The sequence below is a fragment of the Tachyglossus aculeatus genome, chromosome 14, assembly GCF_015852505.1.
Source record: "Tachyglossus aculeatus isolate mTacAcu1 chromosome 14, mTacAcu1.pri, whole genome shotgun sequence".
Taxonomy (NCBI): domain Eukaryota; kingdom Metazoa; phylum Chordata; class Mammalia; order Monotremata; family Tachyglossidae; genus Tachyglossus; species Tachyglossus aculeatus.
The window spans coordinates 57341471-57352657 of NC_052079.1; the positions used below are offsets into that span (position 1 = coordinate 57341471).

At 57.7% G+C, this 11187-nt stretch overlaps 2 protein-coding genes across 4 annotated transcripts in view; one reads left to right on the forward strand and one right to left on the reverse strand.

The window, feature by feature from the left end:
* CELSR1 (cadherin EGF LAG seven-pass G-type receptor 1) overlaps positions 1 to 1928 on the forward strand; it is a 181305-nt gene extending 179377 nt beyond the window's left edge. Inside the window, exon 35 of the mRNA XM_038756093.1 lies at positions 775 to 1928. Coding sequence (XP_038612021.1) covers positions 775 to 799 — 25 coding nt within the window. The 3' untranslated portion in view covers positions 800 to 1928. The remainder of the gene's footprint in view (positions 1 to 774) is intronic.
* Positions 1929 to 2474: 546 nt separating this feature from the next.
* Positions 2475 to 10871, reverse strand: TRMU (tRNA mitochondrial 2-thiouridylase). Of its 3 annotated transcripts, XM_038756315.1 has the most exons (11): positions 10790 to 10871; positions 7540 to 7705; positions 6269 to 6375; positions 5882 to 6004; positions 5617 to 5789; positions 5386 to 5439; positions 5217 to 5283; positions 4695 to 4795; positions 4015 to 4159; positions 3382 to 3464; positions 2475 to 3101 (listed from the first exon to the last, which is right to left on the reverse strand). In XM_038756315.1, the coding sequence occupies exons 1-11, from the start codon at positions 10860 to 10862 to the stop codon at positions 2964 to 2966; spliced, it is 1230 nt and encodes a 409-aa protein (XP_038612243.1). In that variant the 5' UTR covers positions 10863 to 10871; the 3' UTR covers positions 2475 to 2963. The 3 variants fall into 3 exon arrangements, with proteins under 3 accessions (XP_038612243.1, XP_038612242.1, XP_038612241.1); XM_038756314.1 differs by having other exon boundaries at positions 5217 to 5439; XM_038756313.1 differs by having other exon boundaries at positions 5386 to 5789.
* Positions 10872 to 11187: the final 316 nt, after the last annotated feature.

An 11187-nucleotide genomic window follows, 5' to 3' on the forward strand; every position in this document is an offset into this window, starting at 1 on the left:
TTTACAGATGAGGTGATTGAGGCCCAGAGAAGTAAAGCGACTTGCCCAAGGTCACACAGCGGAGCCGGTATTAGAACCCGGGTCCTTCCGATTCCCCAAGCCTGTGCTCTGGCCACTCGGACGGCTCCTCTTGAGCGGGCCGGGCACCGGAGGCCACGCCTGCCTTGACGTGGGCAGCGCCGCAGTTTACCCCCAAGCCGAGGGGCCGGTTTGGGGGATTGTGGTTCGAATCTCGAGACTTTCTGCTTGACCCCCCCAAGTACCCGGAGAGGGGTCGGAATCGCACGTTCCCGACGGGGCCCCTGTGGGGCGGCTACTAGTACAGTGCTCTGCACATAGTAAGCGCTCAATAAATACGATTGATGATACTAGTCTCACATAGGGGCTCGTGGTCTCGTGGTCCTGCCCGTTTCCAACTCCCCCGGACAGGGCCCGGCCCGCTCGCCCGGGTCACCGCTCCGTGGGCGCACCCTCTGCTTCCTTGGTGGCTTAAGCAGAGTGGCTCAGTGGAAAGAACCCAGGCTTGGGAATCAGAGGTCGTGGGTTCAAATCCCGGCTCCGCCACTTGTCAGCTGTGTGACTTTGAGCAAGTCACTTCTCCGTGCCTCAGTTCCCTCCTCTGTAAAATGGGGATTAAGACGGTGAGCCCCACGTGGGCAACCTGATCACCTCGTATCTCCCCCAGCACTTCGAGCAGCACCCAGCACATAGTAAGCGCTTACCGAATGCCCTCATTATTTTTATTATTATTATTGCTGTTCTTCCCTCACACAGCGGCAGTAACGAAACCTCCATTTGAATCATCAGGAAACCGTGAGGCTTCGCTCACTGGCCGCGCCCCGTCACAGCCACCGGGCCTCGGGACCCCGTCCGCCTTCGCCTCCGCGAGGCCCCGGGAAGTGGGAGGGCCGCGGCCTCGTCCCTCCCGGGGCGGCCGACCCACCTAGGCCGACCGCGGCCCCACGCCGGAGACGCCGCGTGCCCGTCGGCCGGCGTGACCGGTGACAAGACGGAGGAGGGCAAGGTCACACGGGGACAGAGACGGGGGCGGGTGGGCGGCCGGGGGGCGTCGATGGAGCCGTCCTCTCGTCAGGGGACTCCTGCCCTCCGCGTGAGGCGAGGGGCATCCCCGCTCCCGCCGCCCGACCGGCTCTGGACGGACGTTTTGTCTTAAAAGAAGGTAGTTTCTATAGAAATTTGTACGTACTTTTATATATTTTGTATGGGGACCCTAAGGAAGAAAAACCCTCGTGTATATTTTTCCACCTGTGCTGATCTTCTCCAGCCGATAACAGGGCCCGGTGGCCAGATCCTCCCGTTATTTTTCTACAAAAAGATTGCACAGTTGTCCTGGGGCCTGGCACGTTTCTGGAAGCGGTGTCCCAGCGCGCTCAGTCATCTCTCCAGAAGCCGCCGCTTCCAACCGGGATCGGCCCGCAGCCCAGCGGCTAGGTGCCGGGGAAGTTGTCCCCAGCACGGCGGGCAGAGCCACGAGGCGGACGCTCTCGGGTCCGTGTGCCCCTGCACTGCCCGGCCCCTCCCCGGGCTCCGACATGCCGGGACTTTGGAAGTCGAGGAGGCCCCCGGGCCCGCCGCCCAGAGCCCGAGAAGCCGCGGGACGGGACCGTTTCGCCGGACGCCGATCGCAATTTCCCAGCCGTCACGGTGGACGGCACGTCCGTAAGCGACTCTGCTCCTCCGGAAATCCTACCAAAAAAAAAAGAACGATCGTGACGGAATGACACCGTCGCCTTGCCGTGTTTACAAAAAGAAGTGGGAAATGGAGCCCTGCCCACCGAGGTCCCAAGCACAGTCTTCCGGGTTCTCCTCCGGCCCGGAGCCACGCTTCGTTGGCGTTTCCCGCCGGCTGGAAGCGGAGACGGGGTCCGGCCCGGCCAGCGGGACAACGCACGGGAAGTCCAAGAGCGACCGATGGAAGCCTCGATGAGTGCGAAGGGAGGGGGCAAACTTCACGGTTTTTAACAGATGGAAGCAAGGAATTCTAGTCCCGCAAGTCCACGGGACTCGCACGTGGACCTTTAACCCGCGCGAGGCCCCGGGGAGGGGGAGAACAGATTGCGTCTCTCCCAGTTCTTCGTGCGTCGGCGCTGGGTTGTGGGCCCGCGGCGTTGGTCCTTGTTGCCGGGAACGGGCCTCTGCTGTTGACAGAAAAATGAAACCTATTTTTATGCCTTAAAGATTTTATGAGCGGTAGACACTGGAGTTTTTTTAAACAGATGTTTTATTTATTCATGTGCAGAAGACTGGCATTGCACCACAGGTGAGAGGCGTCTGCAATAAACGAAGCAGGTTGACTTTGTAATCGCGCCGTGACCCTTCCTTCCTGCCACTTCCACACGGCCTGCCTCTCTCCAGTCACGGCGGGGTCGGGCTCCGGAAAAGGGGCGTTCATCGGCGGGAAGTGACACGCGCTTCCCAGCTGATTCTTTCGCCACACAGGCCGACGGCCTCCGTGGAGGTTGCGTGGGTCGGGAAGCTAGCCCGGCTCCCGAAGGGTTGGAGGAGATTCCGAGCCGGTCCTGCTGCTGGCGGGGCCCGGCCCGGAGGGGGCTTTCCGGGGACCTTTCTTTTAGGCGGCGGTGAGAACACGTGCCCCGGAATCCAGAGCCAAGGATGGTCACGTCTTCCTTTGCTGGGAAGGGGGGGCCTTTCAGAAACGCTCTTTCCGCGGCTCCACCGTTCCAGCAAACAGAAGGGGCCGGCTCCCCTCCGTCCGTCGGTTCCCCTCGCCTCTCCCTCTGTCCAGGCCTGGCTGGTCCCCGGACTCCGGGAGGCCCCGACTGACGCCGTCGGGCCGGGGTGGGGAATCCCAGCCCCGTTCAGCCTGCCTTCCTGCGGGTGAGCACTTATGGAGGTTCAACCCCAGAGCGAGCGATGGTGACCCCTGCCCCGGCCCAGATGTGACCATTCCCTGGTGCGCAGCCCACCCTCCCTCCCCCCGCTTAGCTTTCGGCGTCCTCCGCCTCTCTGGTGGCCGCGGGGGCCGCGCGCCGGCCCCGCTGCAGCGTGTAGGCGGAGGGACCCAGGCGCACGATCTTCCCGCTGCCCAAGCACTCGTCTCCCTTGTAGAACACGGCAAACTGGAAAACGAGGCCACGACCGGTGGCGGGTGGGCCGGGGCCTCGTGCCCTCAGGCTCAGCGGCAGACACCCGAAGCCCGTTTCCGCAGCGGCTCTCCCCTCTCCACCCACAGCCCCCGGGGTCTCGGGGCCGGCGGAGGGGATGCTGGCTCCCCGTCTCCCCCAGGGGAGCCCATCTCTCGGCTGGCCCCGAGTCCCAGGCGGAGGTGAGGTGTGGACCATTTCAGCCCAGAGCCCCCGGGCCCGACGTGCCCCCCGGCTCGGCGGCGGACCCCCTCACCTGGCCCGGCGTCAGCCCCCGCACCGGCTTGACGGACGTCACCCAGACGGTTCCATCCTGGTTGAGGGTCAGCACGCACGGGGCTGAGAGCGAAAGCGCGACAGCCCGTTAGGAGGTGGGGACGGGGTGACGCTGGGAGGACAAAGGCCCCTCCCTACCCCGCCCCAGGGGGTGGTGGCCGGGTGGGCTACTGTTACACAGTGGAGGAGGCAAAGGCGGGGGCCCCTGGACGCTCCGCGGGTCCCGCGGGCTTCCGGTGTCCGGCTATCGCGAGCGGGAAGGGGGCTGTGGCCAGAGGTGGCTGGGGAAGGAGGGAAAGAGGAAGGACGGGTGCGGGCAGAACCGGGCCAGGATCAGGTCTCTCCACGTCCGGTCTGGCCGGCGCCCGGGCCCCGGCAGGGAGGCAGATAGGGCGACGGCTCTGGACTGTGAGCCCACTGTTGGGTAGGGACTGTCTCTATATGTTGCCAATTTGTACTTCCCAAGCGCTTAGTACAGTGCTCTGCACATAGTAAGCGCTCAATAAATACGACTGATGATGATGATGATGATGACTGGGGCCCGAGGGGGCGGCTCCCGTGCCCACCCCGAAGGGAGCGCAGCCCGGGGTGGGGGTGGGGGCACCCCGCTCACCTAGTGCCATCTGATGACGGACGCGGAAGGTGCACTCCATCATTTTGTCCCTGACGAGCGGGGCCGGGGGCTCCTCGGCCATCCAGTGCACGCGGTTGGTGCGCAGCAGGTCCCGGTACAGGGCAGGGTGGTCCGTGCCCGGGGCCTGCGGGGAGCAGGTGGCCCCGGTCGGCTCTCGGCTGGACCACCCTCCATCGGGGCAGAATGACCAATCTGTCGGAGGCCAGCCAAGCTCACCGCCTGGGGGGAGGGCGGCATCATGGCACACACACGCCCTCCGCTCCACAAATTAGAGCCTCGGCCCCCACCCTCATTTAGCGGCTGCCGCCCCCAGCGCAGGCTGCGCGTCCCCGGGGAACCCAGACTCCGCCGCTCCGGCCGGCGGCAACCGTCCACCCCGTAGCCCGGGGATTCTGGGGGCTGGTGGCGGCTCCGAAGGCCGTGAGGCAGATGCATCGGAAAACCCCCTTTCCCGGGAGCTCAAGCCCTTTCCGACCCGGCGCCGGGCCCTCCCCAGAAACCGTCGAGGACCGGCCGCGGCCCAGGGAAAACGGGTGACGAGAAACTGTCCCAGCCTCCAACGGCTCCACAGGGAAAGCGGCGGGCGCCACGGCCCCGGAGTTCTCACACCGGGACGGTTTGGCTCAAGTCAGGGGAGAAGCGGGAGGGTCGGTGCTCACCACGAAAATGTCTCCTGACAGGGCGTCCTTTTCCACCACAAACCACGCGACGTTCTGGCTGCCGATTTTCGCCCTCTGACCCAGCGTGAACAGGAACCAGCCTGCAAAAGGCCAGGGCTGCCGTCCAGCGGGGCACCCTCACGGCCTCCCGCCAGCACCCCAGGGCATCGCCTCCCTCCCAGCTCCTGACTGGCCCTGGATGGGTGGACGGGTCTCTGAAGCCAAGCCCCGGGGGCCTGACTCTCCCCACCTCTCTCAGGAGGCATCCATTTCTCCTTGGCCACGGCCCACATGACCACGCCAGTCTGGACCCGGGCTTCCCGTAGGCTGGCACTGGGAAATCCCGGCTCCGAGTATTATTGCCCACCCAGGCCTGGCATGACCACCCAGACCATCCCTCTGAGTTCCGGCCTTGGCCCCGAGACCTGCCCCTTCCCCCTCGCGCCAGGGCTCCCACGGTGGCAGAGTGCTGCCCCAGCCCAGAACTGGAGCCCACAGACGACCCCGGGTAGGGCCCCTCACCATTGTGTGTGCCCAGGACTGAGCCGTCTTCGATGGAAATGAATTTCCCTGGACGTGGCTGCAGATACTGCAGGGGTTGGGAGGGGAGGAGGAGTGGTGTGTCACCCACATGCACCCTCGCCCTGAGTCCTCCCACCACCCGCTTCAGGTCAGGGACCCCGAGGCTCACCTCCAGAATGAAACTTTCAAAGTTTCTTTTCCCGATGAAACAGATTCCCATGCTCTGGAAAAAAGGAATCGGGAGGAGGGGCAGGGAGGAAGAGCAGTCTGATAAAAGGGTCTTTCCCCCATCTCCCCGCTCCACTGGTGGAGGGGGGTGGCTCAAGCGGGGACCCCCCCCCAAGGCTGATGGACACAGCTCAGTTCCGGCAAGAACACGGGGGAAGCGGGGCTGGCGGACCTCTTTCTTCTGAAGCACGTGCTGGAGCCCGTTCTCGGCCGCCAGCTTCTTCACGAACCCTTTCGTGAGGCCTCCCAGGGGGAAGATGGTCCGTCTCAAGGCGTCCTGGGACACTTGGCTGAGGAAGAAAGTCTGGTCTTTGACGCGGTCGGCGCCTTGCAGAAGTCTCACGGCTGCGAGGAGCGAAGGACACAGAGGATCCAAGTCTGGACCCGGCCCCTTCTTTTGTTAAGCGATCCGTCCGCGGCGGGCGGGGGACCCTTACCATTCCGGACCTCAAACCGGTCTCTGAACAGCCCCTGGGGTCTCTTCTGATATTTCTGCTGGAAGACCTCGTCGTCCTCCTGAGAAGTCCTGGCGTAATGACCAGTGGCGATGGCGTCGGCCCCTGTTAGTTTGGAGCGGGGGGGGGGGGTGGTCAGCCCTCACACCTCTCTGCCCCCGAAAAGGGAAAGCGGCCCCCTCCCCACACCGGCCCCTGGGCTCCGGGTCCGGCCCGGTTCCCTCGGAAGCTGAATGCCCGGCACCCAGGCCCTGCTTACCGAGGCTACCCACCACGTAGTCATCCCTTATCAGGCAGCAAGGCCCCGCTTCCCTGATTCAGCCCCGTCCAGCGCCCGCCAACCCCCTCCGGGACCCAGCCCCCGCTTACCGAGGCTATCCACGGCATAGTGCAGAAAAGAATGGAACTTGATGTGCTTGTTGCACAAGATGTCGGGGTTGGGAGTCCTTCCTTTCTCATACTCGCTTAAGAAGTCGCTGAAACCCAACAGGGACACAAGACGGGCTTATCGCTCCACGCCGCACGGCCGGGGGCTCCTGCCTTTAGGCGGAGAGCAAACCCCAGGGGAAAACGTGAAATGGTGAGAGAGAGGGCAGGGGGAAAAAAGAACAACAGCTGTACCAGCTGTTCGTCTGAAAGGGCAGTGGCTCTGTTATGCACAAGGAAATCAATCATTCAATCAATCGTTATTACTGCACGCTTACGGGGTGCAAAGCAATCAATCAGTGGTATTTACTGAGCGTTTTATTATGAGCACAGCACTGTACAAAGTGCTTGGGAGAGTACAATGCAACAAAGTGGGAAGATGTTATTATTATTAAGAAGCTTATGGTCTACGGGGGGAGACGGATGGGGAAACAGGGATGGGGGAAATAGGAGAGAACAGGAATATTGATGTGCTTAAGGGATACAGAGCCAAGTGGCTAGTCAACGGAGAGGGGAGGGCAGATGGGAAAATGAAAGGGCTGACTCAGGGAAGACCTCTTGCGCTTAGTACAGCGCTCTGCACACGGTAAGTGCTCAATAAATACGACTGATTGGTTAATGGGATTTGAGGAGGGATTTGAAGGTGGGGAGAGTGGTGGTCTGTCAGATCCGAAGAGGGAGAGAATTAAAGGCCAGAGGGGCCGGGGGTGGTGGGGTGGGCCACGGCGAGGTATAGTGTGTAGGTTGGTGTGAGAGGAGCAGAGTGTGCACGTTTGGTGTTAGAAGGAGATGAGCCTCTGCCCCAAAACACCTTCCCTCTTCACATCTGGCAGATCATCACTCGCTCTCCCTACCTTCCAAGCCTTACTGAAGGCCCATCTCCTCCAAGAGGCCTTCCCTGAATTACCCCTGTCCTCTTCCCCGACTCCCCCATGTCCCCCTTGCATTTGGATATGCAACCTTTATTCCCCCCCCGGGGCAGGCCCACAGCACTGATACCCATATCTATTAGTTATCTATCATCTTAATGCCCATCGCCCCCCTCTAGACTGTACGCTCGTCGTGGGCAGGGGGGAGCCTATCTACCACCTAAATTACCCTGGACTCTCCCGAGCGCTCTGTTCAGCGCTCGATAAATACGACCGATCAGCGGGTCCCACGCGGGGCTCGCAGTCTAAGCGGGAGGGAGTGGAGGTGAGCCCGGCCACGGTTACCTGAACACCTGGTTCCAGTATTCCTTCACATAGGACACTTGGTGAAAGGGGATATCCAACACCTTGCACACCTTGTAGGCGTCTTCGCAGTCCTTGTCGGCGGTGCAGACTCCGTGTTCGTCCAGAGAGTCCCAGTTCTTCATAAACACTCCCGTCACCTGGTAACCTACGACAGGTTGGGAGGGCGGGGGGAGACTGTCTACATCCAAGGGTTTCTACGGTCCGAGGCTGGCCGGACACTCAATCAATCAATCAATCGTATTTATTGAGCGCTTACTGTGTGCAGAGCACTGTACAAGCTGGCAACATATACAGACAGTCCCTACCCAACAGTGGGCTCCCAGTCTAGAAGGGGGAGACAGAGAACAAAACCAAACATACTAACAAAATAAAATAAATAGAATAGATAGGTACAAGTAAAATAAATGGAGTAATAAATATGTACAAACATATATACAGGTGCTGTGGGGAAGGGAAGGAGGTAAGATGCAGGGGATGGAGAGGGGGACGAGGGCCACTCCAAACGGGGCCCCCTCCCCCCGTGCCCGCAAATGGGACACGTGCCTGAATTGATCAACTCATTCATTCAGTCGTACTTATTGAGCGCTTACTGAGTACAGAGCACTGTACTAAGCGCTTGGGAAGGCACAATACATCAATAAACAGACACATTCCCTGCCAACAACATGCTCACCGTCTTGGGCGGGGAGACAGACATCAACACAGATAAATTACAGATATGTACATAAGTCCGTCAATTTTACTGATTGAGTGCTTACTGTGTGCACGGCACTTGTCCTAAGCGCTTGAGAGAGTACGATATAACAGGGTTGAATGAAACAATCCATCAGTGGTATTTACTGAGCACTTGCTAAGTGCTCGGGAGAGTATGCTACAAGGGAGTTGGTAGCCGCTCTCCCTGCCCACACGGAGGTTTCTGCCTGGAGGGAAAATTGATGGCCTCCTTGTCGGGGGAACTGAACCCCAGGCTCCCGTGTGGCAGAAGAGGCTACTAATGTGGAAGTCATGCATTCATTCATGCATTCATTCATTCAATCGTATTTATTTCCCATCTCTGTTGACGGCACCACCATCCTTCCCGTCTCACAAGCCCCCAACCTTGGTGTCATCCTCGACTCCGCTCTCTCATTCACCCCTCACATCCAATCCGTCACCAGAACCTGCCGTTCTCAGCTCCGCCACATTGCCAAGATCCGCCCTTTCCTCTCCATCCATACCGCTACCCTGCTCATTCAAGCTCTCATCCTATCCCGTCTGGACTACTGCATCAGCCTTCTCTCTGAGCTCCCATCCTCGTGTCTCTCCCCACTTCAATCTATACTTCACGCTGCTGCCCGGATTATCTTTATCCAGAAACGCTCTGGGCATATTACTCCCCTCCTCAAAAATCTCCAGTGGCTGCCTGTCAACCTATGAATCAAGCAAAAACTCCTCACCCTGGGCTTCAAGGCTGTCCATCCCCTCGCCCCCTCCTACCTCACCTCCCTTCTCTCCTTCTCCAGCCCAGCCCTCACCCTCCGCTCCTCTGCCACCGCTGATCTCCTCACCGTACCTCGTTCTCGCCTGTCCCGCCATCGACCCCCGGCCTCCCCCGGGCCTGGAATGCCCCCAATCCCTCTGCCCATCCGCCAAGCTAGCTCTCTTCCTCCCTTCAAGGCCCTGCTGAGAGCTCACCTCCTCCAGGAGGCCTTCCCAGACTGAGCCCCTTCCTTCCTCTCCCCCTCGTCCCCCTCTCCATCCCCCCATCTTACCTCCTTCCCTTCCCCACAGCACCTGTACATATGTATACATGTTTGTACATATTTATTACTCTATTTATTTATTTGTCCATATCTATCCTATTTATTTTATTTTGTTAGTATGTTTGGTTTTGTTCTCTGTCTCCCCCTTTTAGACTGTGAGCCCACTGTTGGGTAGGGACTGTCTCTAGATGTTGCCAGTCTGTACTTCCCAAGCGCTTAGTACAGTGCTCTGCACACAGTAAGCGCTCAATAAATACGATTGATGATGATGATGATGATGATGTGGCGGAGCCGGGATTCGAACCCATGATCTCTGACTCCCGGGCTCTTTCCACTGAGCCGTGCTGCTTCTCAATCCCTATCTTACAGAGGAAACTGAGGTACAGAAAAGTGAAAGGACACACACATATATATATATATATATATATATACACACATATATACATATATATGTGTATATATATACATATATACACATATATATGTGTATATCTACCTATCTATATGTGTGTATATATATACACATATATACATAGATATACACATATATAGTGTACAGTGCAGTGCTCTGCACACAGTAAGCGCTCAATAAATACGATTGATGATGATGATGATGATGATGTGGCGGAGCCGGGATTCGAACCCATGATCTCTGACTCCCGGGCTCTTTCCACTGAGCCGTGCTGCTTCTCAATCCCTATCTTACAGAGGAAACTGAGGTACAGAAAAGTGAAAGGACACACACATATATATATATATATATATATACACATATATATACATATATATGTGTATATATATACATATATACACATATATATGTGTATATCTACCTATCTATATGTGTGTATATATATACACATATATACATAGATATACACACATATATGTGTATATCTATCTATATATATGTGCATATATATATATCGGGCAATTATATATGTATATACACATATATATACATATACATATATACACATATATATGTGTATATCTATCTATCTATATATATGTGTATATACATATATACATATATATATATATATATATATATATCGGGTAATTTATTTTATTGTCTGGCTCCCTTTCTAGACTGTAAGCTCCTTATGGTCAGGGAATGTCTCTCCATCTCTGAGCCCCCTTTTTCCTCTCCTCCTCCCCCTCCCCACAGCAACCGCCTATACGTTCATACAGACTTATTACTCTATTTATTTTACTTGTACCTATTTACTATTCTATTTATTTTGTTAACGATGTGCATTTAGCTTTAATTCTATTTGCTCTGACGACTTGACACCTGTCCACATGTTTTGTTTTGTTGTCTGTCTCCCCCTCCTAGACTGTGAGCCCACTGTTGGGTAGGGACCGTCTCTATGTGTTGCCAACTTGTACTTCCCAAGCGCTCAGTCCAGTGCTCTGCACACAGTGAGCGCTCAATAAATACGATTGATTGATTGATTGATTGATTGATTGACTCACTGACTGACCTCTCCGACGGAGCAGCAGCGCGGCCACGGCGCTGTCCACGCCGCCCGACAGGGCGCAAACCACCCGCACCATCCGCCCGACGCCGCCGGAAGTGCAGGCCTCGCCCACGCCGGAAGTCCCGCCCCCCGCCTCACCCACACCGGAAGTCCCGCCCCCTACGCACCCCCACCGGAAGTCCCGCCCCGCCCACACCAGAAGTCCCCGCCTCGCCCATACCGGAAGTCCCGCCCCCCCCGCCTCACCCCCACCGGAAGTCTAGGCCTCACCCACGCCCGCATCCTAACCCTACCCAGTGCCTGCTGGGTGATTCATTCAGTCGTATTTATCAAGCAATCAATTAATCAATCGTATTTATTGAGCGCTTACTGTGCGCAGAGCACTATACTAAGCGCTTGGG

Coding starts and splice junctions, on each gene's coding strand:
- TRMU (XM_038756313.1), bottom strand. CDS start 10,862: ATGGTGCGGGTGGTTTGCGCCCTGTCGGGCGGCGTGGACAGCGCCGTG. Junction 5,790..5,881: donor CCGGTTTGAGGTCCGGAATG/GTAAGGGTCCCC, acceptor CGCTCCTCGCAG/CCGTGAGACTTCTGCAAGGC. Junction 3,465..4,014: donor CCGTCATCAGATGGCACTAG/GTGAGCGGGGTG, acceptor TTTCGCTCTCAG/CCCCGTGCGTGCTGACCCTC.